General features: G+C 43.8%; 1 protein-coding gene across 4 annotated transcripts in view; it reads left to right on the top strand.

Moving 5' to 3' along the window:
• Positions 1–20,665, top strand: part of LATS2 (large tumor suppressor kinase 2) — a 76,292-nt gene that overhangs the window by 15,826 nt on the left and 39,801 nt on the right. For 3 of the 4 annotated variants that reach the window (XM_084842847.1, XM_084842848.1, XM_084842850.1), the window contains exons 2-3: positions 6,120–6,330; positions 9,743–10,399. In XM_084842847.1, coding sequence (XP_084698973.1) covers positions 10,058–10,399 — 342 coding nt within the window. In that variant the 5' untranslated portion in view covers positions 6,120–6,330; positions 9,743–10,057. The remainder of the gene's footprint in view (positions 1–6,119; positions 6,331–9,742; positions 10,400–20,665) is intronic. The other variant, XM_084842849.1, reaches the window with a different exon arrangement.

The raw sequence follows: 20,665 nt of genomic DNA, 5'->3' as shown, positions 1-20,665 counted from the left end.
ACATGCTGATCATAGCAAACACTCTTTTCCAACAGCACAAGAGGCGACTCTACACATGGACGTCACCAGATGGTCAATATCGAAATCAGATTGATTATGTCCTTTGCAGCCAAAGATGGAGAAGCTCCATACAGTCAGTAAAAACAAGACCTGGAGCTGACTGTGGCTCAGATCATGAGCTGCTTCTTGCAAAATTTCGGCTTAAATTGAAGAATGTCGGGAAAACCACTAAACTGTTCAGGTATGACCTAAATCATATCCCTGATGAATATACAGTGGAGGTCAGGAATAGATTTCAGGGATTAGACCTGATAGACAGAGTGCCTGAGGAACTATGGACGGAGGTCCGTAACATTGTTCAGGTGGCAGCAACGAAATCCATCCCAAAGAAAAAGAAATGCAAGAAAGCCAAGTGGCTGTCTGATGAGGCTTTACAAGTAGCTCACGAAAGAAGGGAAGCGAAAAGCAAGGGAGAAAGGGGAAGATATACCCAACTGAATGCAGAGTTCCAGAGAATAGCAAGGAGAGACAAGAAGGCCTTCTTAAATGAACAATGCAAAGAAATCGAGGAAAACAACAGGATGGGAAAGACTAGAGATCTCTTCAAGAAAATTGGAGATCTCAAGGGAACGTTTTGTGCAAAGACGGGCATGATAAAGGACAAAGAAGGCAGGGACCTAACAGAAGCAGATGAGATTAAGAAGAGGTGGCAAGAATACACAGAAGAACTATACAGGAAAGATCTGAATGTCCCTGATAGCCATGATAGTGCGGTCACTGAACTTGAGCCGGACATCCTCGAGAGTGAAGTCAAGTGGGCCTTAGGAAGCATTAGTAACAACAAAGCTAGCGGAGATGACAGTATTCCAGCCGAGCTATTTAAAATCCTAAAAGATGATGCTGTTAAAGTGCTGCATTCAATATGCCAACAAATCTGGAACACTCAACAGTGGCTACAAGACTGGAAAAGGTCAGTTTACATTCCAATTCCAAAGAAGGGCAACGCCAAAGAGTGTTCAAACTACCGCACAATTGCGCTCATTTCACATGCCAGCAAGGTGATGCTCAAAATCCTACAAGCTAGGCTTCAGCAGTATGCGAACCGAGAACTACCGGAAGTACAAGCTGGGTTTAGAAGAGGCAGAGGAACTAGAGATCAAATCGCCAACATTCGCTGCATCATGGAGAAAGCAAGAGAATTCCAGAAAAACGTCTATTTCTGCTTCATTGACTACGCTAAAGCCTTTGATTGTGTGGATCACAACAAACTGTGGCAAATTCTGAAAGAGATGGGAGTACCAGACCACCTTACCTGTCTCCTGAGAAACCTGTACGAGGGTCAAGAAGCAACAGTAAGAACCAGACATGGAACAACCGATTGGTTCAAAATTGGGAAAGGAGTACGACAAGGCTGCATATTGTCACCCTGCTTATTTAACTTATATGCAGAGTACATCATGAGAAATGCCGGGTTGGATGAATCAGAGGTCGGAATTAAGATTGCTGGGAGAATTATCAACAACCTCCGATATGCAGACGATACCACCCTAATGGCAGAAAGCGAAGAGGATCTCAAGAGCCTGTTGTTGAGGGTGAAAGAGGAGAGTGCAAAAGCTGGTTTGAAACACAACATTAAAAAAACGAAGATCATGGCATCTGGCCCCATCACTTCCTGGCATATGGAAGGGGAAGAAATGGAAGCAGTGACAGATTTTACTTTCTTGGGCTCTAAGATCACCGCAGACGGTGACTGTAGCCATGAAATTAAAAGACGCTTGCTCCTTGGGAGGAAAGCTATGGCAAACCTAGACAGCATAGTAAGAAGCAGAGACATCACCTTGCCGACAAAGGTCCGTCTAATCAAAGCTATGGTTTTCCCAGTAGTAATGTATGGCTGTGAGAGCTGGACTATAAGGAAGGCTGAGCGCCAAAGAATTGATGCTTTCGAACTGTGGTGCTGGAGAAGACTCTTACGAGTGCCCTGGACTGCAAGGAGGTCAAATCAGTCCATCCTAAAGGAAATCAACCCTGAGTGCTCATTGGAAGGACAGATAATGAAGCTGAAGCTCCAATATTTTGGCCACCTAATGCGAAGAGAAAACTCCCTGGAAAAGACCCTGATGCTGGGAAAGACTGAAGGCAAAAGGAGAAGGGGATGGCAGAGGATGAGATGGCTAGATAGCATCACGGATGCAATGAATATGAACTTGAGCACGCTCCGGGAGAGAGCGTAGGACAGGAAGGCCTGGCGTGCTATGGTCCATGGGGTCACGAAGAGTCGGACACGACTGAACGACTCAACAACAACAACAACAGTCCACTAATCATAGCCAGGTGAAAATTGGGGGTGGAGGCTGTGGAATCAACTATCTTCTGCATCCTTTGAGCCGTACACTGTATACAAGTACAATTCTATGTCTGAGTTACTATTGATCAAGGATTCTAACACAAAATGGCCAGTAGAGGTGCACAACAATGGTCGTCAATGAATATTCCCATTGTACAGGTGAGGAACACTGAGGCCAAGATATATATGATTAGCACAAAGCTAGCCATGTCAGATTTTTTAAAAACATTCAGTTTTCCTTCCTATTGATAAATGATTGAGAGTCAGAAACCCTTGCCAGTCTATCGTAAATCACCCAGAGATCTACCAGTAGATCTACCTTCTGCCTGCCCCCGATTTAAAATATCATGAGTGAACAGAAGGTAATGTACCTAGATTTCTCTCTTGATCTCCAGTTTTAATCTGTTGCAAATAGATAAAGCATGTTATTAAAGCTTAGAGACACCAAATGATATTATAGCTCATATGTGTCGAGGCAGTACACAGATGTGTAATTTGAAGGAGGGAGAGTCACTGCCCTGGAGAACTTAATGTCTCGACTAGTAAGATTCACAAGGCGCTCCTTTAAAGTCAAATAGGTGTGTATAGCACCAGAATAATCTCATATTCCTCCAGTGGTGTGTTTAGTCCCTGCAGCTATTGACAGAGGAAGGGGGACTTTGCCTGTGTTGGGGAATCTGGAATCATAGTCAGATACAAAGACACTTTATTTCCAAAGCAACGAAAGAAGACTATGGCTTACTCACACTCTCAGTCTCAGAGGAGGAAAAGTGATTTAATCGTGTTTTGCATATTCCTTGCCAAGGCTTCAAGCAGTGTTGGTGATGATGTTTCTAAGGTGCCTAATATTGCTTTAAACATTTTGGCTCCAGGAAAATCTGTAGTCACTGACCTTGGCAATTTCTGTGGCGTGATTCACACAAACAACAACCTGGCGCCTCCTTGAAATGCAGATGCTTTTGCCATGCTGTTGTGATCTCCCTTTGGGGGCAGTTTGCTGTGGCATAGTGAATAGCACTAGGGCTGTGTTTGCACCAGCGGTTTACTCCAACCTGGCTGTGCAGTGAGGTCTCTGTGTTTCCATGACGTTGTGGCCATTCAGCACCAGCCCTACATTTTATCGTGGAAAAACCGCTTCTTCTGAGACTGGTTATAATCCAACTTTTCCAGATTACGTCGGCTCCATTACTGACCTATTTCCAGAACCGCTCTGGGTTCACTATCATAGTCCTGCCCATGGGGTGTGTAGCCCAGCCCTTGTGGGTGTGTCGCTCACCTGCCCGTGACCTCAGTGACCCAACCCTTTGCCTTTGCCTGTTTTCTGGAAGTTCCATTGCCGTTTTGGAGCAGGATGCTGAGGGACCAACTTTTGAAGCATCATTGAAAATAAGTGCTAGAACACTAGTGCGTATAAGCCTGCTATCGCGGGCAAGCAAATGCTCCCACTACAGCCTGAAAAATCAGGTTTATCTCAGGTCATCTTCCATCAATATACATACCCTCTATGTCAGTATCTTCCTATGGCTCTATCACTCAATCATGAAATAGCACTAACACGCATTTGCACTATTGCACGGTAGCACAGTTGCATGATAGCGCTTTTTCCAGAACAAGCCTCCTTGACCTCAACAGGAGTCTGCAGGCACCCCTGCACTAATGTGCTATTGCACAATAGCGCAAATGCATGTTAGTGCTATTTCGCAATTGAGTGATGCAGTGATAGCACGATATTGACATGGAGGGTATGCATATTAGAGGGAAAGAGGGGGGAAAGGCGGAATCGGGCATACGTCCGGGAAGTCTACTCAGAAGTAACTCCCATTGTGGTCAATGAGGGTTGTTCCTGAGATTGCCATTAAGGGGAGTAGAGCCTGGAGGGGGAGCTTCTATGATCGGTTGAGCAGCACCTGCCAGTCTGATGACGTTCACTTCCAAACCCCCCACCACACCCAGAAGTATGTTTCTGCCAGTGACTCATAATGGTGTGGAGAAGTTGTAACTGGAGCAGCGCACTACAGGAACAATGGGAAGGGTTCCAGTGCCTGTTAACGTGCAACTGCGACTTTTCTTTTTCACTCCTGTTTGTTAAAGTGCAATTGTGCTTTAAAACTCACTTTAAAGGGGGGGAAGGGCTCAGAAGTCAGGGAGGAGACTGGCCAGAGCTGGAAACTGGAGCTGAGCAGAAGGGGGAGAGGGAGGGGGGACTCCCAAGAGGAGGAGGTGGGAACATCGATGCGGTAATCAGACCCAACCCAGATTCCACCCAGCCATCAAGAAAGTAATTCGATTAGAGCTCAGTAGAAACAGCACAGAGCCCCAGGCTACAGCGATGATAAGCCAGGACTTTAAGCACTGTGGAAACTGGAAAAGGAGCAGATGGGATTGGAGAAACATCGCAACAAAGTTGCAAGCCAGGTGAAGCCATAAGCTTGGAAACACACCCTAAAACTGCATGGCGAGCCTCCTTATGTGAAACAGTTTGCCCCACAGAGCAGCCTCCACTCAGCTGCTGTTCAAGAAATAACCATGCTGCTGTTTGTCCATGTCAGTTGTGTCCTAAGTTCCAAGAACTGTTCCAGATTCCAGGACTGCATTTTTCCCTGTGCCATCGGGCTGCCATTAAACATTGCTGCATGTGGCCCTCTGAAGAATGAGGAGCAGGTGAACTATAATTTGGACCAAGGTTTTGTTTACCATAGTCATTTTAAGGAATTTGATGTTCACTTTGCTGTTTGCTAAAACACACACACTATATTTCAGCCATCTTTAGCTAATATTAGTTCCTGTTTGCACTGAAAATGTCAGAAAGCATGGCACCATGAATTAAGTACCCAGATAGTTGCAATGTTGGTATCTAGGTTTTGCTGTAGCACGTCTTTCCTGCTTTTGTGTGGACTTGAAGTTTATAGTCCAATTTTAGTGCTAAAATCTGAAATGAGAATGTGGCAAACAGCCTGTGCAGATGTACATTGAGGCTGGAAACCAAAGGATACACATGCGTCAGAGAGAATTGCACGTGCAACTACAGTTTCCATTTGCTCTTTACTGCAGGCTCTTCTCAGTGTCAGACAGACACTCTGCTCTTTAAACAGATGCTAAACAATGGGGACTTGCAGCAGTGACAGATGAAAGCAACTTTTCAGCTGCATGCGTGATTCTCGCACACAGGCTTCTATTTCTTCTTTAGACTGTATGCACACAGCTCTGTCATGTGCACATCTCACTTCTTTTGGATGTGCATACCTTTGCAGGAGACTTCCCCTGTTCCTTGCATATATTATCTCGCTAGCAGATGTTTGTGGCCCAGGAAAATATGCAGCAATGTGAATCTGACTTCATTTGAGCAGCTACATCTCTGCTTTCTTTGTTCCTGGATCTTCCCTGCAGACACAGGGGATGTGTTGGATCACATGGGCTGTGTGTGATCACCATGTAGCCCCAGTTTTGTGTCAACCAAGACCCCCAAAAGTCTGTCAGGAAGTCTTAAAAAGAGAGAAATCCTAAGAAAAACAAGGAGGGACAACAAGAAATCAAATAATTAAGGGGTGCATGGGGGTCAAAATAATGTATTTTAATGTAGGCAGTGATACTTTTCTTATTCAGGAAGGGTGAGGCGGGAAGCTACTTGCAAATGTAAACAAGAATGGGGATGCAGTTTCTTCATCAGTGGTTGGGTTTACTTTTGGACTGTATCAAAGCCCCAGCCGAATCTGGCTTGGATGTTGAACTGAAATTGTCGTTTCTGGTTTTTCCACTCTCGCCCCCTGTATAGGAGCACCTCCCTGCCTCTGTTGGCATCGCCTTGAAGCCTGTCTATTTGCATGTGGCTCTGGAGACTGAAGAATCCCATGAACAGTTTTATCACACCTACTCTGCTGATCGTGCAGGGTTGGGCTCTCATCCAGAGGAATGTGGACTGTTTGCACCAGCTGTGTGTGCTGTAGCTAGTTCATCTTTGCACTGATGAAAGGCTTGCCCTCAATGTGAGTTTTCATGAATACCCTTCTGCTTTGTTTCTTTAGGCACTTTTCATGTTCTGTTCCGTTTTTCTGGTTGTCCCCCACCGCCGTCCCTCCTTTTTTATTAGATAAAATTAGTTAATGGTAGTGATCCAAAGCATGGTTACTTGAATGAAAGTTCCATTGAAATCAGTAGGACTTTTGTGTAATTTTGCTTAGGATTGGGTGTAAGAATCTTAACAGTGGACACAATCTCTGGAAAATTCTCCTATGTGAGTTATAATGAATGGGAATTGTACCTGAACACAGAAACACTAGAAACATACTGCTTATTAGTTTGTAGCTACATAGACCATTGACCTCAAGAAAGACCCAGTATGGAGAAGTTTGCAGCTGGCACCAAATTATTTAGTGAAAAATAGGTAAAAAAAAGGGGAGGATTGAGGAGCTCCAAAAGCATCTCTCCAAATTGGAAGAATGGGCATTTAAATGGCAAATGCAGTATAGTGTAAGCAAGTGTAAAGTGATGCACGTTGGGGGGGAAAAAAAATCCCAACTTCAGGTATAACCTGATGGGATCTGAACTAGCCATGACCAACCAAGAAAGAGATCTTGGGGTTGTGGTGGAGAGCTTGATGAAAATGTCAGCCCAGTGTGCGGCTGCTGTAAAAAAGGAAAACTCCATGTTAGGCATAATTAGAAAAGGAATTGAGACTAAAACTGCCAATATCATAGAATCATAGAATAGTAGGGTTGGAAGGGGCCTACAAGGCCATCGAGTCCAACCCCCTGCTCAATGCAGGAATCCAAGTCAGAGCATCCCTGACAGATGGCTGTCCAGCCTCGTCTTGAAGGCCTCCAGTGTGGGAGAGCCCACCACCTCCCCACGTAATTGGTTCCATTGTCGTATTGCTCTTACAGTCAGGAGGTTTTTCCTGATGTTCAGCCGGAATCTGGCTTCCTGTAAGTTGAGCCCATTATTCCGTGTCCTGCCCTCTGGGATGATCAAGAAGAGATCCTGGCTTTCTTCTCTGTGACAACCTTTCAAGTACTTGAAGAGTGCTATCATATCTCCCCTCAGTCTTCTCTTCTCAAGGCTAAACATGCCCAGTTCTTGCAGTCTCTCTTCATAGGGCTTTGTTTCCAGTCCCCTGATCATCTTTGTTGCCCTCCTCTGAACCCTCTCCAGTTTGTCTGCATCCTTCTTAAAGTGTGGTGCCCAGAACTGGACACAGTACTCCAGATGAGGCCTAACCAGTGCTGAGTAGAGGGGAACTAGTACTTCCCGTGATTTGGAAGCTATGCTTCTACTAATGCAGCCCAAAATAGCATTTGCCTTTTTCATACTGCCTTTATACAAATCTGTGGTACGACCACACTTAGAATACTGTGTACAGTTGTCAACACACCTAAGAAAATATATTGTAGAGCTGGAAAAGGTGCAGAAAAGGGCAACTAAAATTATCAAGGGGCTGACACAATTCCCCTATGAGAGAAGGTTACAAAAGCTGGAATTGTTTAGCTTGGAAAAAAGGAGGGTAAGGGGAGACATGGTAGAGGTATACAAAATTATGCATGGTGTGGAGAACGTGGATAGGGAGGCATTTTTCTCCCTCTCGATACTAGAACCCAGGTCATCCTATGAAGCTGACTGGTGGGAGATTCAGGACAGATAAAAGGAAGTACTGGTTCACCCAGCACATATTTAAACTATGGAATTTGCTACCACAACATGTAGTGATGGCCGCCAATTTGGATGGCTTTAAAAAGAGGTTAGGCAAATTCCAGGAGGAGAATGCTATCAATGGCTACTAGTCCTGATGGTTACATACTACCTCCAGTATGAGAGGCAATATGCCTATGTATACCAGTTGCTGGGGAATGTGGGCATGAGAGTGCTATTGCACTTGTGTCCTGCTTGTGGGTTCCCACTCAACAGCTGGTTGGCCACTAGATGGACCCTTGGTCTGATCCAGCTTGGCTCTTCTTATGTTCTTATAATAGAGGCATGGCCTTGAACCTCGGAAATCTACTATTGCTACCCATCTATGAACACGCAGGTGGTCTTGGTTCCAGATCTTTCTGCCTGACCCTGTAGTCCTCTGAGTGGCTGCTGAGGGCTGCAGCTACTGCATCAGCCTTGCTCTCATACAGAGTCATCGTCTTGTGGTCTGTGACAGTCTGGTATTAATTTGTGTGTGTGTCCTTTGTTCAATGTACTTCTTGGTTGCTGTCCTTTTTCTGGCTTTTGAGGTCCAGGGTCTGTATGCTGCACGGTTAGTGTATGATGTAGCATTGTCTCTTGTGTGTCTTCCCATTTTCTGTGGGAACTGTTTAGGCTACAAACTTTGGCCTTTGTACATACATTTAAGAACTAATATATTTGTGTTGAAATATTGCATTTGTGTGTATGGGTGGGGGGCAGTGGTGTAGTGGAGTCAGAGCTTACAGGGACACAGTGCTGGTCATTTTTTATTAGCAGGGATGCTGACATCATGTTCCACCACCAGCAACCCCCGCTCCCCGAATTCCCTGTTCCTTCTGTGCTTAGCTACAATTCTTACAACAGCTTGTGCGTGGCGGGGGGGGGGGGGGGGGATGAATTTTCCAGGCGGCAATATATTGTTCCCTGTTGTAATGCAAAGTATTTTGGGAGGACTTGGTCTTGAATGGGCAGTTAAGACCCATTTGCTTTACAAAAGACCTGCTCCTGGAGGAGATGGAATGGATCAACATATCAGCCTGAATTTTTGGACTTTCCTTGGGGGTGTGGCTATGGACCTGCCATGATGAAATGTGGATTTCCCATGGGCAGCTGGTTGGCCACTGTGTGAACAGAATGCTGGACTAGATGGACCCTTGGTCTGATCCAGCAGGGCTCTTCTTATGTTCTTATGTCCCACAATTCCTCCAGTGGTGGGCAGCATGCATGATATGACACGGTCCTATTTTTATCTTCTCATTTGCTCCATTAAGTGAAGCTGTCATAAGAGTGATTTGCACATCACTACCTAATAAACTTTTATCATGGGGGATTCAAATCCAGGACTCCTTGGCCCAAGTTCAAAACTCCGTTTGCTGAGTACAGTTGTTATTCCAGTCCTACAGAACTTCCTCCTCAGTGAAGCCCCCAGGCACCCAACTGTATTTGAAGAAAAGGTTAAGAGCTTCCTGTTTTGGGAAAGCTTTTAAATGTTAAATTTATTGTTGGATTGATTTAGTATAAAACTTCCGGGACAGTTTTAACTGTGATGTCTTTCCATTTTCTGCATAGTTTTAATTTTTCATTGTTCAGTGCTTGGGATTTTATAAGTCAAGCAGTATATGAACAAGGCCATAATAATGTACCAACCTGGCATTCATGCCTTAAGGAGGAAGCATTTTAAAGAAAACAAAGAGAATTGCATGAACGTATCCGTGTTCTTCTTTCTTCCAGACATTGAAAAAACAGCAAGAGGAAGTTTCAGAGTTTCTCCCCGTGTATAGAAAGATACAAACTCTGAGCAGAAGAAGAGCGAAAGCCGCCACTGTCTTTAAGATTTATGTAGTGCCAATGCTCTGCCAGGGGTTGCACAAAACACAGAAATGTGACACAGTCCCCACGCCAGAGGTTTGAAGTCTACATTGGAATTGTTTTCAAGGGATTATGTTTTACAGCAAACTGATACCTTCCAGAAGAACAGCATTGAATATCCCTTTGATTATATGCAAAAGAAGTTGGGATTTATGCTGAAACAAAACTGGATTAACCATGAGGCCAAAGACTTTCCCTGCTACCACTTACTCTGGGAACAGCAGACAAAGATTGCAGGAGATTCGGGAAGGTTTGAAGCAGCCTACCAAATCTTCTAGTCAAGGATCACCTGTCAGGCCAGGTGGTGAAACTTCTCTGGACCCTAAAATTCTAGTAGGGAAAGATGCTGCCAGGCAGCAGCAAATGAGACCAGTTGCCAAGTTTGGGCCTTACCAGAAAGCCCTGCGAGAAATCAGATATTCTTTGTTGCCCTTTGCTAATGAGTTGGGCACCACCTCTGCAACAGTTGAAGTCAATAGACAGATGCTGCAGGAACTGGTGAATGCAGGATGTGATCAGGTAAGCATGAACTTGGAGCAGGCTGGCTCTACAACAAGGCTATGGAAATCTGTGCATGTGGTATTGGCTACTGGTTGTGTTGGAAATATAGATGGACAACTAAGTTGCAATTGAATATATGCAATGCCTTCATCACGGTCTCAGGGCTTGCGCATGGTGGCCCTGGTACAATTATCATGTGCTTTGCAACAGCATTCACTCTACTATCTTGAGTTAGGATTAGGGGAGAACGGTTGACAGAATATGTTACATTTTTCCATAAACTGCCCATAATAATCTTCTGTAACAGAAGAAACTCCAGTAGGATTTCCCATTGCTGATAGTAATGTGGGTTTTCCAGAAAAATTCCAGGGGGATTCCCATGCAAATTAAGTTAATTTGCTTAGGAAAATTCTGTCATATGGGGCAGCTGATGCAAGTTATCCTATGCAATTAGATTAGTTTGCATAGGGTAATTTGCATCAGAAAATTTTCTGATGCCCTAGGGAGATACCTAATTCAGCAGATCTATTTTACTTGTATTTAGTAAAACAACAAAGCTAAAAAAAGAAGAGTACCTCATGTTAATTTTTAATCTCAAAACGCAAGTATTTGACCTGAAATATTTGTGGGGAAAAGTAAAGCACGCTTAATATGATTTAAATGTTATGTTCTGTAGATTTTAAAAATTCGAATACATTTGATTACATTTAAGGAGGAAAAAACAAAAGGTGTTGAAACCTGTTGACACACAGAGGGAATGGATTCTCAACTCAGATTCCCAGTGCAGATTCCTAGTGTAGATTCCCAGCTCCAAGGCCGGAGAAAGTGCTCTGACCTCAGAGCTGGGAATCAGAGCTCTGACCCCCTTCCCCCTCCCCTTTGCAGCCAGTGTGGAAAGAACCATATCAGCTGCTCTCCAAGGCTGGGAATGCAACCTCAGAGGATGAAGAAAGGGTGCATTTCGGGGGGAGGGAGCTAGAGAGGCTAGGTTATGAGCTATCCTGAGGCCTCCCCAGCCTCCTTCCCTCCCCCTCCAAGACGCTTTTGCTATATGGGCAAAAAAGCCCACCTAGCAAAAATGCAGAGAGGGAGGACGGGGAGGTGAAATCGCCTCTGCCACTCCTCCCGCCCTGCATAGGATTACCATAAGCCTCCAAGTTCGGAAGCTTGCAGTCATCGCAATAGGACTGCACCCTAATAAATGTTAGCAACCCAAAGAACTGTGCATGATATCCTGACAACCACTCATCTGCAACTCTGAAACTGCAAGGCTTGCCCAATATTGAATTTGCAATTGACATCCACTCATTGTTGCTAATTAACTTACGACATGGGGGGGAAATTCACAGGAAAAATAAAGCACTGGAAAAATTTCCATTTTGGAACATTTCCCGCCTCATATCAGTGGTTGCTGGCACAAAACATTGCCCTGCTCTTCGAGGAAAACATGAAGAAGCTCTTGCGTGTCCAAAGTGCTGTGTCTGTGGTAACCAATGGGTTACACTCATTATGCGCTTTGTGTCTACATAATGTTCAGTGGACTTGATTCATTGCTGCTTTGCCAAAGTTGGCTAATGAAGTGGGACTTCTTGATTCCTTAATGTTCTTGAATGTCTGTGAGTAACAGCGATTAGGACAAGCACTCTGCTGCATACTTGGCAAGAGGATCGTATTCAGAAGACATAGGAACATAGGAAGATGCCGTATAGTGGCTGGGTTCACACAACATGACAGCCCGCATGCAAGATTGAATATGGGTTGAGTGTGGGTTGTCGTTGAACCATGGGTTGTTGTGTTGTGTAAATGCAGCCACGCTTACAAACCGTGAGTTGTTAACCGCGAACAGGCCACAGTTCACAACCCAACAACAAGCCATGGTTTGTCTTTGTGGGTTGTTTGTGGTTAACAAACCATGGTTTGTTGACATGGCTGGATTCACACAACAAACAAACCATGGTTCAGCAGCAGCCCACACTCCACTCATACTCAACCTTGAGTGTGGGTTATTGTGTTGTGTGAACCAGTGGAGGCTCATGGCTCCGATGTCAGTGGGGTGAATCCGCTCCGGGTTTCAGTAAGAACTCAATAGCTTCTTTAGAGTTCTGACTAAAACCCAGAGTGGATTCACCACCCCACTGACATAGGAGCCACCAGCCTCCACTGAGTCCTAGCCCTACCTGGAGATGCTGGGGACTGACCCTGGGGCCTTCTGCATGCAAAGTGTGTGCTCTACCACTGAGCTAAAGGAAAGGATAGCCTTCTTGTTGCAACAAAACTGTGCTGAAAAATGGTGCACAGGGCAGAATGTGGCTTTTTCTCTTTTTGCCTAGTCATCAACTCTCACAGTTATGTAGTAACTCTTGTGATGTAAACAGCTAAAAATCTGGGTTTGTAAATCCTGCAATTTAATAGTTCTGAACATCTGAGTTTTGCAGAGGAAAGCTTGACTGCACAATCCTAGGCATGTCTACTCAGAAGTAAGCCCCAGTGAGTTCAATGGGAGTTATTCCCAGGAAACTGGGCATAGGATTGCAGCTGAAATGTTGGAGTGTGACAAAGGTATAGTCGAGTGCTGGGAAATGAAGGCAAAATTTACGCCATAAGACTTAATTTCTGGCTTTGAGGGCTTGACTGCTACCCTAAAAAAAGTCAGCAGTTTTAAAATGTGTGCTAACTACAGTTTTTCGTTTGAGCCAGGGCTCACCAAGACTTTGCCTCAGGACCTATTTCAGTGCCACATTCCTTCACTGGAGCGTATGAAGTAAAAAGTAGAGTGCCTTTCTCTCTTTTTGTACGTAGTAACTGTGACCAGCCCATATGCATCTGGCATTAAGATGGTTTCTTTGCCAGGGGTGTAACGTCTAGAGAGAGTCCAAGTCCAGACACCTCTAGTTTCAGAATTTAAGCATTGGTCAAGTGGAATTCCTTACTTTGTTTCACATCTGTTGTGAGCTGGACTTGCCTGTAGGGAGCTGAAGAGAGTACAGAGCAGCCTGTGGCCCCTTACAGCTCATTCCATCTCTGGGCGTTTCCATGCTTCCTGCTTGCGTGTGTGTGTGTGTGTGTGTGTGTGTGAGAGAGAAAGCCAAAGACCAGGCTGGGTGGTGGCACAGGATATCATGTAAATTGAACCCGTGGTTTCCCAAGATCTGTGTGGGCTAGAAACAAGCTTTAAATTAAAAATGGAATGGTTATGACATCAATGAAAGACAACGTGCCTTGTAAAAGACCCAGGGTGGTGTAGTGATTAGAGTGTTAGACTGGGGCATAGGATATCTGGGTTCTAGTTCCCTTTAATAGTGAACTAGCTCAAAGTTGCAAAGTTCACTGGGTGACTTTGGGCCGATCACTGACTCTCTGCCTAGCCTACCTCACAGGGTTGTTGTGAAGACAAAATGGAGAGGAAGATGATCATATACCATATCTTGGGCTCTTTGGAGGAAAAGGTGGACTATAAATACAAATAAATAAGTAAATCTTCTTGTTTTGAATATTATTTACTATTTTGAATAAGCAGTTTCTTGTAATATATTATTCATACTTTAAAATCGGTAATAGAATGGATGTAAAGCAAGAAAACTTTCACAGTCTGTGTGTAAGCACGTATATGGAAAACCTGTGCAGATCATGTCTGGAACATTCTAGAGGTAGAAGTTAGACTCTTTTAGCATCTGGGTATGTGTGCCCCCCTTCCAATATACATGCCCAAAGGGGCAGACCCCATGCCTTCTCACACGGTTCTCTTCAACCGCATATTTCTTATATTACCTAAATTAAGACATATTCAATCTTTGGAGGGGTAGAAGTAGCTTCCAATACAACCCACAGATCACTAGAACAGGAGCCATTTGATACATGATGATATTCTGACCTGGAAGTAATCGGAGGTAGAATTTGGGTAAATCCTTGCTTCTAGCCATCCTACATGCATGACCTGCATGTTATATTCACACATGAGTTGACTTACATGTTGGATTCAAGCTGGTGCTTATGTGGAATTATTTCATGCAGGAATTTGTCATGTATAAAGTTGGCCCTGAGGGTCTTGTCTTGCTTCCAAAAAGGTGTGCTAGACAAATTGCCAGGTTTTATTACAGAAATTATATTTATGCAACTGTGAGAAGTCATCCCATGGTCACAGGAAGAGATTACAGCCTTACAGTTAGAAGCAGGGGCACAGAAAAGTCCCCATCTCACTTGTGTCCCCAGGTGCATCATAGGACGTTAAAAAACTACCTTATACCTGGCATGGCTATTTGTCTATATTGCCAGTATTGTTTACTCCAGGGATGTTGAATCGCTGTCAGCCTAAGGGCCAAATTCCATTTTGGAAAAGCTCTTAGGGGCTGGATTCTGCAAGAGGGGTAGAAAATACAAAAGATACTAGCATATTGTAGTTTGACACTCTTCCTGCCAGTAGCTAGAATGGAGAAAAACTGTGCAAAAGCCGGGAAACCACCAAACGATGGGTGGTCAGGGAAAGGTGGTGGTTCCAGGAGAAGGGGGCATGGCCATCTGGGCAACCCCCAGCTTGGCCGTATTTGGCCCCCAGGCCTGAGGTTCTGCATCTACTCTGACTGGCATCAGTTCTCCGGGGTCTCAAACAGAGGTCGTTGTCATCACATGCTACCTGATCATTTTAGTCGAGACACTAGAAGTTGAGATGCTGGGAACTTTTGCATGGAGAAAGGCATGTGGTCTCCTACTGAGCCTTTATTCCATCTTGTTATTCTCTCTTATCTAAGTGAGTGGCTGCCACCCATTCTTATGAATGAATGGGAACATTAAAGTGGGACACTGCCAGGAGGAGAGTACCTGCCTTCTATCCACTCCTGACAGAAGATGCCTTTATTGGCAGTGATCATGTTTGTGGGTACAATGTGTTGCAGTATAGAATGCCCTCCCTGTATGCCTTGGATATCCTAGTATGTACTGATAGCGAACCCATTCTCCAGATATGGAGCCTTGTAGCCACAACAGCATCATCCATGCACCAGGGAGGTATCCACAGGTTGGGGGACCCCCAAGGTTTGCAGAAGTAGTACAAAATACCTGGGGGGGATCCTAAAATGAGGAATGGAATGGAGTATCTTGGAAGGGGGTATGGCTGGCAGAACCCTGAACAGGCACACTCCACACTGCAATATTTGGTTGCAGGTCCCACTTGTTATAATGATGTCTGTTTTCCATCATTAACTAAAGGGAGACCAAAACCTTTCAGAATTCAAGATGTTGTCTGCCTTCTTTCACCTGCCATATGCTCAGTCAGTTTTGTCATGAAAGCAACCAATCAGTTTTAGAAGGATTTGCAGGATTATTCCATGTACTACAAAATACTGTTGTATTCTTGCCACAGTTCAGTTCAAACATGATCCTAACATAGCTTTCGATCTGTTCCATGCAAATATCAAAGTAAGAAATGATAGGATTTTAAATGGGTGATCATATAGATCAACTAAATTTCATGCAAAAATATCCATTTCTTGATACTGCCTCAATTGAATCCAGTTTAGAAACGACATATGAATGACTCTGATCAAGAACCTCTTCACTGAAACACTGTTCTCCTTCTCCCTGTCTTTGTCAGTGGCCAGGATACAAATAACTTCACAACAAGTCTAAGATGTTTTGTGTCTGTGTTTCTCAAGCAGTAACTCTCCCATGCTAAATAACCAACTGCTTTTGAAACTGAAAAGCAGTTTGTGATAAGGCACAGGGGACTGGTGTCTCAACAACAACAAAATTACAATTCCACTGGGCTCACCCAAATCCTTGAGTGTGCCTAAAGTAGCTCTTTGGATGCTGGCCATTATCAGAGATACCAACCACATTGATGAAATGGACCGATTAGATCACGGACAGAGTTAATAGGAGGAAATGTGCACTATGCAAGGCTTGCAAGATTAAATTAATTAGAATCTTAACCTACTTGCATGAAGGGGTCATCACCCATTTACTGGAAAATGTGGATCTGCACCTGGTATCAGGTGTGCTGCCTGGTCCTCCCTGCATGGATTGCTGGAGAAAGGGCAATGAATGTGGCCCTCAGTCTACAAGAAGGAGATAGGAAGCTTTTGATTCTGCTTTTAAACTAACCATTTTAAAACAGGGTTCCATGTTCAACAGGGTTCCAACAGGGTTCCATGTTCCATCAGAACTTGGGGGGATTCTGGCTAGTTAAAACAAGCCAGGCTCAAACAGTGGTATATGATCCTGGCTTCTTCCCTAACTGTTAAGTTCAGACGTAATGAGGAACTGCACTTAGTTTAAAAAAGCAGAATCCTATGCTTCTGATCCAACCGTAGTTTGGACTTAATGCTAAATTCTTTTTTTTTTTTAAGCCACAGAGGTAAAATTTTATCCTACAACCATTGGAGAGTTAAAAGACCTTCTTCATTTAGATTGAGTTCTGTAAGTATTGTAAGTAATCTGAATGTAGAGGACGCTTTAACAAAAATAATGATTCCAAGTTTGTTCTTTTCCTAGCAGCTGGATGTATCTCACACAGCTATAACTATTACTCTGTCAGAGATGACTAAAGCAAATAGCATGTGATGTTTTGAATTTTTTTTAAAAAAAGTGCAGACAGTTCCAGGACTTGTAGAACTTGACAGCAAGAAGTATGACCTTACTCAGCATGAAAATATGAAGCCCGAAATGCTTCTAGTTGCCCATTGGCTGGTAAACAAAACTTGCTGGGCTTGAAATTTCAGCTTTCAATCTTCAAGAAATACTGTTGCAGGACTGTAGATATGCTTCTTGCAGATGATGAATCCAGCTGGGAACACTCCAGGCAATTAGATGTGGAATGCTGTATGCAGTTGTAGAGAGTATCTTTTTAAATATTTTAATTGCACTGAATAGATGCAATTGAGCATATGATTGGATGTATTCATCAACCTGAAGGGGCTTGAATTGTAGTTTAATCTCTCTCTTTCTCTCTTTGGAATGAAAAAAGTTGACAAACTTGTTGCTTCCACTGCAAAATGTTATGCTGATTTAACAGTGATGGTGTGCATTGTTAAAGAGCTGCAAGTTGCCATAGCTGACCTGTGGGGATTCCTTGGGAAACTGTGTGTGTGTGTGTGTGTGTGTTAGCAACATAGATCTGGTTGTGTCTTTAACACTTTTACCAAAGTTCTGCAACAAATGGCAAAATATTTGTGACTGGATTCTTTCAGCTTTGGGGCTTCTCAAATTTCTCTGAAACAATATGCACACACAGTACCATCATTACCTCTGTTTCCAAAGTTCAGGCATGAATGCCGATGCTTATGAAGCAGAAGTGACACCAGCCCGCACAACAGAGAGGTATCAGCAGGCTTGGCAGGGCTGTGAGGACGGAATGAAATGGAGCATCGTAAAAGAGGGCATGGCTGGCTGAAAGCATGGTCTAGAACAGTGAACAGAAGTCCACACTGCAACATTTTGTTGCAGGTACTTGTATATACTAATACCTGGAACTATGTGAGCTTTTTAAAAACAACAACACAATTCTGCTTTAAAAAAAACCCAAAATTATGGAAATCTGAAGCTTCCATATATTATACGAAGTAAGAAAATTTGCATTTATTTATATAATTCTTCTACTAGTCATGAGAAGGGGTGACAAGCTAAGCAGGTTACTTAAGCCTCTCCCCCATGACCACAAGAAGTCCTGGAGGAGCTTCCTGGAGCATGTGGATCTGGGCTTGTATACATTCGGCACATTAATTATGACCTACCTTGTCTAGAAAGAAGGGGCCGCGGTGGCTTAGTGGTTAAGACGCTGAACTGCAGACTGGAAGGTCGGCAGGTCAGCAGTTCGAGACCCGAGTGCCGCATGACGGAGTGAGCTCCTGTCTTCAGTCCCAGCTCCTGCCAACCTAGCAGTTCGAAAGCAAGAAATTGCAAGTAGATAAATAGGTACCGCCTCCGTGGGAAAGGTAACAGCATTCCGTGCACCTCGGTGTTCAGTCATGCCGGCCACATGACCACGGAAGCGTCTTCGGACAGCGCTGGCTCTTCAGCTTAGAAACAGGGATGAGCACCGCACCCTAGAGTCGGACATGACTGGTTGGGGGCACCTTTCCCTTTCCCTTTTTTTTGTCTAGAAAGGCAAGATAAAAATTATTGACATAGATCATATATTTTAAAAGCAGTACCTAAAATGCCGAACGATGACATGTGAAGGCTCTCTAGGCTTCAGATGATTCAGCAAATCATCTGGCTGTTACAGAAAACCAGCTCTTAGTTGTTTTTCAGAGATCGCTTTTCTTTTAACTCCCAGTTAACAGACTGAGTCACAGTTAACACACAAAACTGCAGTCACGGATTGCACACAGACAACTCTGTGTAACACAGGCCTCTCAAAGCAGGCTGACTTCTTGCTGTAGAGGAAAGAATGCCCATGAAACTATATCATTTTCTGGCCCTGCTTCTTAGAACAATGTAGAATTCTAATGAACTTGAAAGCAAGACATAATTGCAATCATTTTGGAATTGTATTCTGCATTCCTCTCATTCTCTTTTGCGTTGGTCAACTCTAATTAGCCTCTTCACCCTTCTGGATAATGCACCTTTGCTTGCAGGGTCCTTGCTTTGCTCGTTTGCTTTCTGGTTGCTTCTAGACAGAGGGCTCCTAGCGCTACCACTCAGAAAGTATTGTGTACCTATTCCATCTTTTCCTTTGTGGATTTTGCGCATTAAGGAAAAAGAACAGAAGAAGCGGTGGAAAAACATGGGAGGGTTATGAGTGGATGTCAAGGTAAAATTCCATGAATAAGGCAGGATGACGGTGTGATTAAAAGCCTTGTCTCAAAGCATCCTCTGTCTTGATTCCTGAGTCAAATTTAGATACAAGTTTAAGCAAGTGATTCAAACAGACTTCAACCGGCCATGTCTCTTTGGTTACAAAAAGCAGCCATGAGGATTCCCTGATCCAGATCAGGACTGCAGTGCGGGAGGGAATTTTAAAATTGGGTCAAACTGCAGCATTGGGGGGATTTTCAAGGGAGATTTGTTTAAGCCCCGGTCCCCCTGGTCTGTAGTTCCTGTCCAGATTAGGGTGTCCACAGGTTCTGCAAACAGATATGTCCACTCTAACCCTGTTGTTTTTTTGTTTTGTTTTTTAATTGTGTGCTTGAAGTCACATCTATTTTCATGAAGTTTGTACTTGGAGAGGCTTGGATCAGGAGACCATAGTAACAAAGGAACTCCACCCAATTCCCTCCATTTTCAATGCCACTTTCTGTGCTGTCTGGGGTTCACCAACCACAATTGTTAGAATGCTGGATTCTGTGTACACAACCACATTCTGCGCTCAGGAAGAATTTAGGAATGCTCTGCTATTACCCAAATGTTGCTTAAGGAAAGAGCTTTCCTTTAGATTATTATGGTGCCATTCCAGCAACTGGAAAATTTAGAGCTATTTGTGGATACTGTAGCATACCTGAGAACATCTAACTGTTACCTTAACTTAAAGTCAAAGGCTTGGAATTTGTTAGGGCAACGTTCTTGATTGCATTCCAAAATCCTTTGATCTTTCTGTGATGGAGAATCCTTTGAAAGCTGAAGACAGACCTAAGATATGAAAAGATCAAAAGCTACAAAAAGAATCTTGTGGTCTCTTAAAGACGAACACATGTATTGTGGCATAAGCCATTATGGGCTAGATGCATCTGACAAAGTGGTCTCCCTGTGCCCGTAACAATTCAACAACAACCCACAATTCAACAACAACCCACGATTCAACAACAACCCATACTCAAGATTGTCATTAAGTGAGAACCAGAAAGGTCTGCTGGGAGCTTGAGATGGGAAGAGACTGTATTGATTGCTTGCCAAGCGGAGGGCTTGTGGGGCATTTTTTTCCAGGTGTAGGTGGGAGGGAGCAACCTGGCAAGCAGGTAAGAGCAAGACAGATGGGTGTTCCATTACTGATATGCTAACCTGACAGTTTGGTTGTGAAGGTGAGTTTTCTGCCTAGCTTAAGAATGCACTGTGAACTCCTTTTTTAAAAATATAGGTGTCAGTTCAAAAATAATCTGATTTCTCCACCCAGCTCTCTTCCTTGACAAAAGGATATCCCTACCCCCGCCACACTTTTAAGTTTGCTAACTTCATAGCCAAATTCACTGGAGGGGCTGAACTATGTTCGTGAGTCACGCAGCTAGCAGTTGCACAGTTCACTAGCCATGATGGATGCTATTACCCGAAATATTTGTATAATGAAAAACATTTGCAGGCCTAAAGCAAAATTGGGTGTGCTTTAAAAAAAAAAACTTTTATCTGTGAGCATGCAAT

The sequence above is a fragment of the Heloderma suspectum genome, chromosome 3 (assembly GCF_057233095.1).
Source record: "Heloderma suspectum isolate Gila_16-S chromosome 3, 16-S_ref, whole genome shotgun sequence".
Taxonomy (NCBI): Eukaryota; Metazoa; Chordata; class Lepidosauria; order Squamata; family Helodermatidae; genus Heloderma; species Heloderma suspectum.
This window is presented reverse-complemented; position numbering and strand designations above follow the sequence as displayed.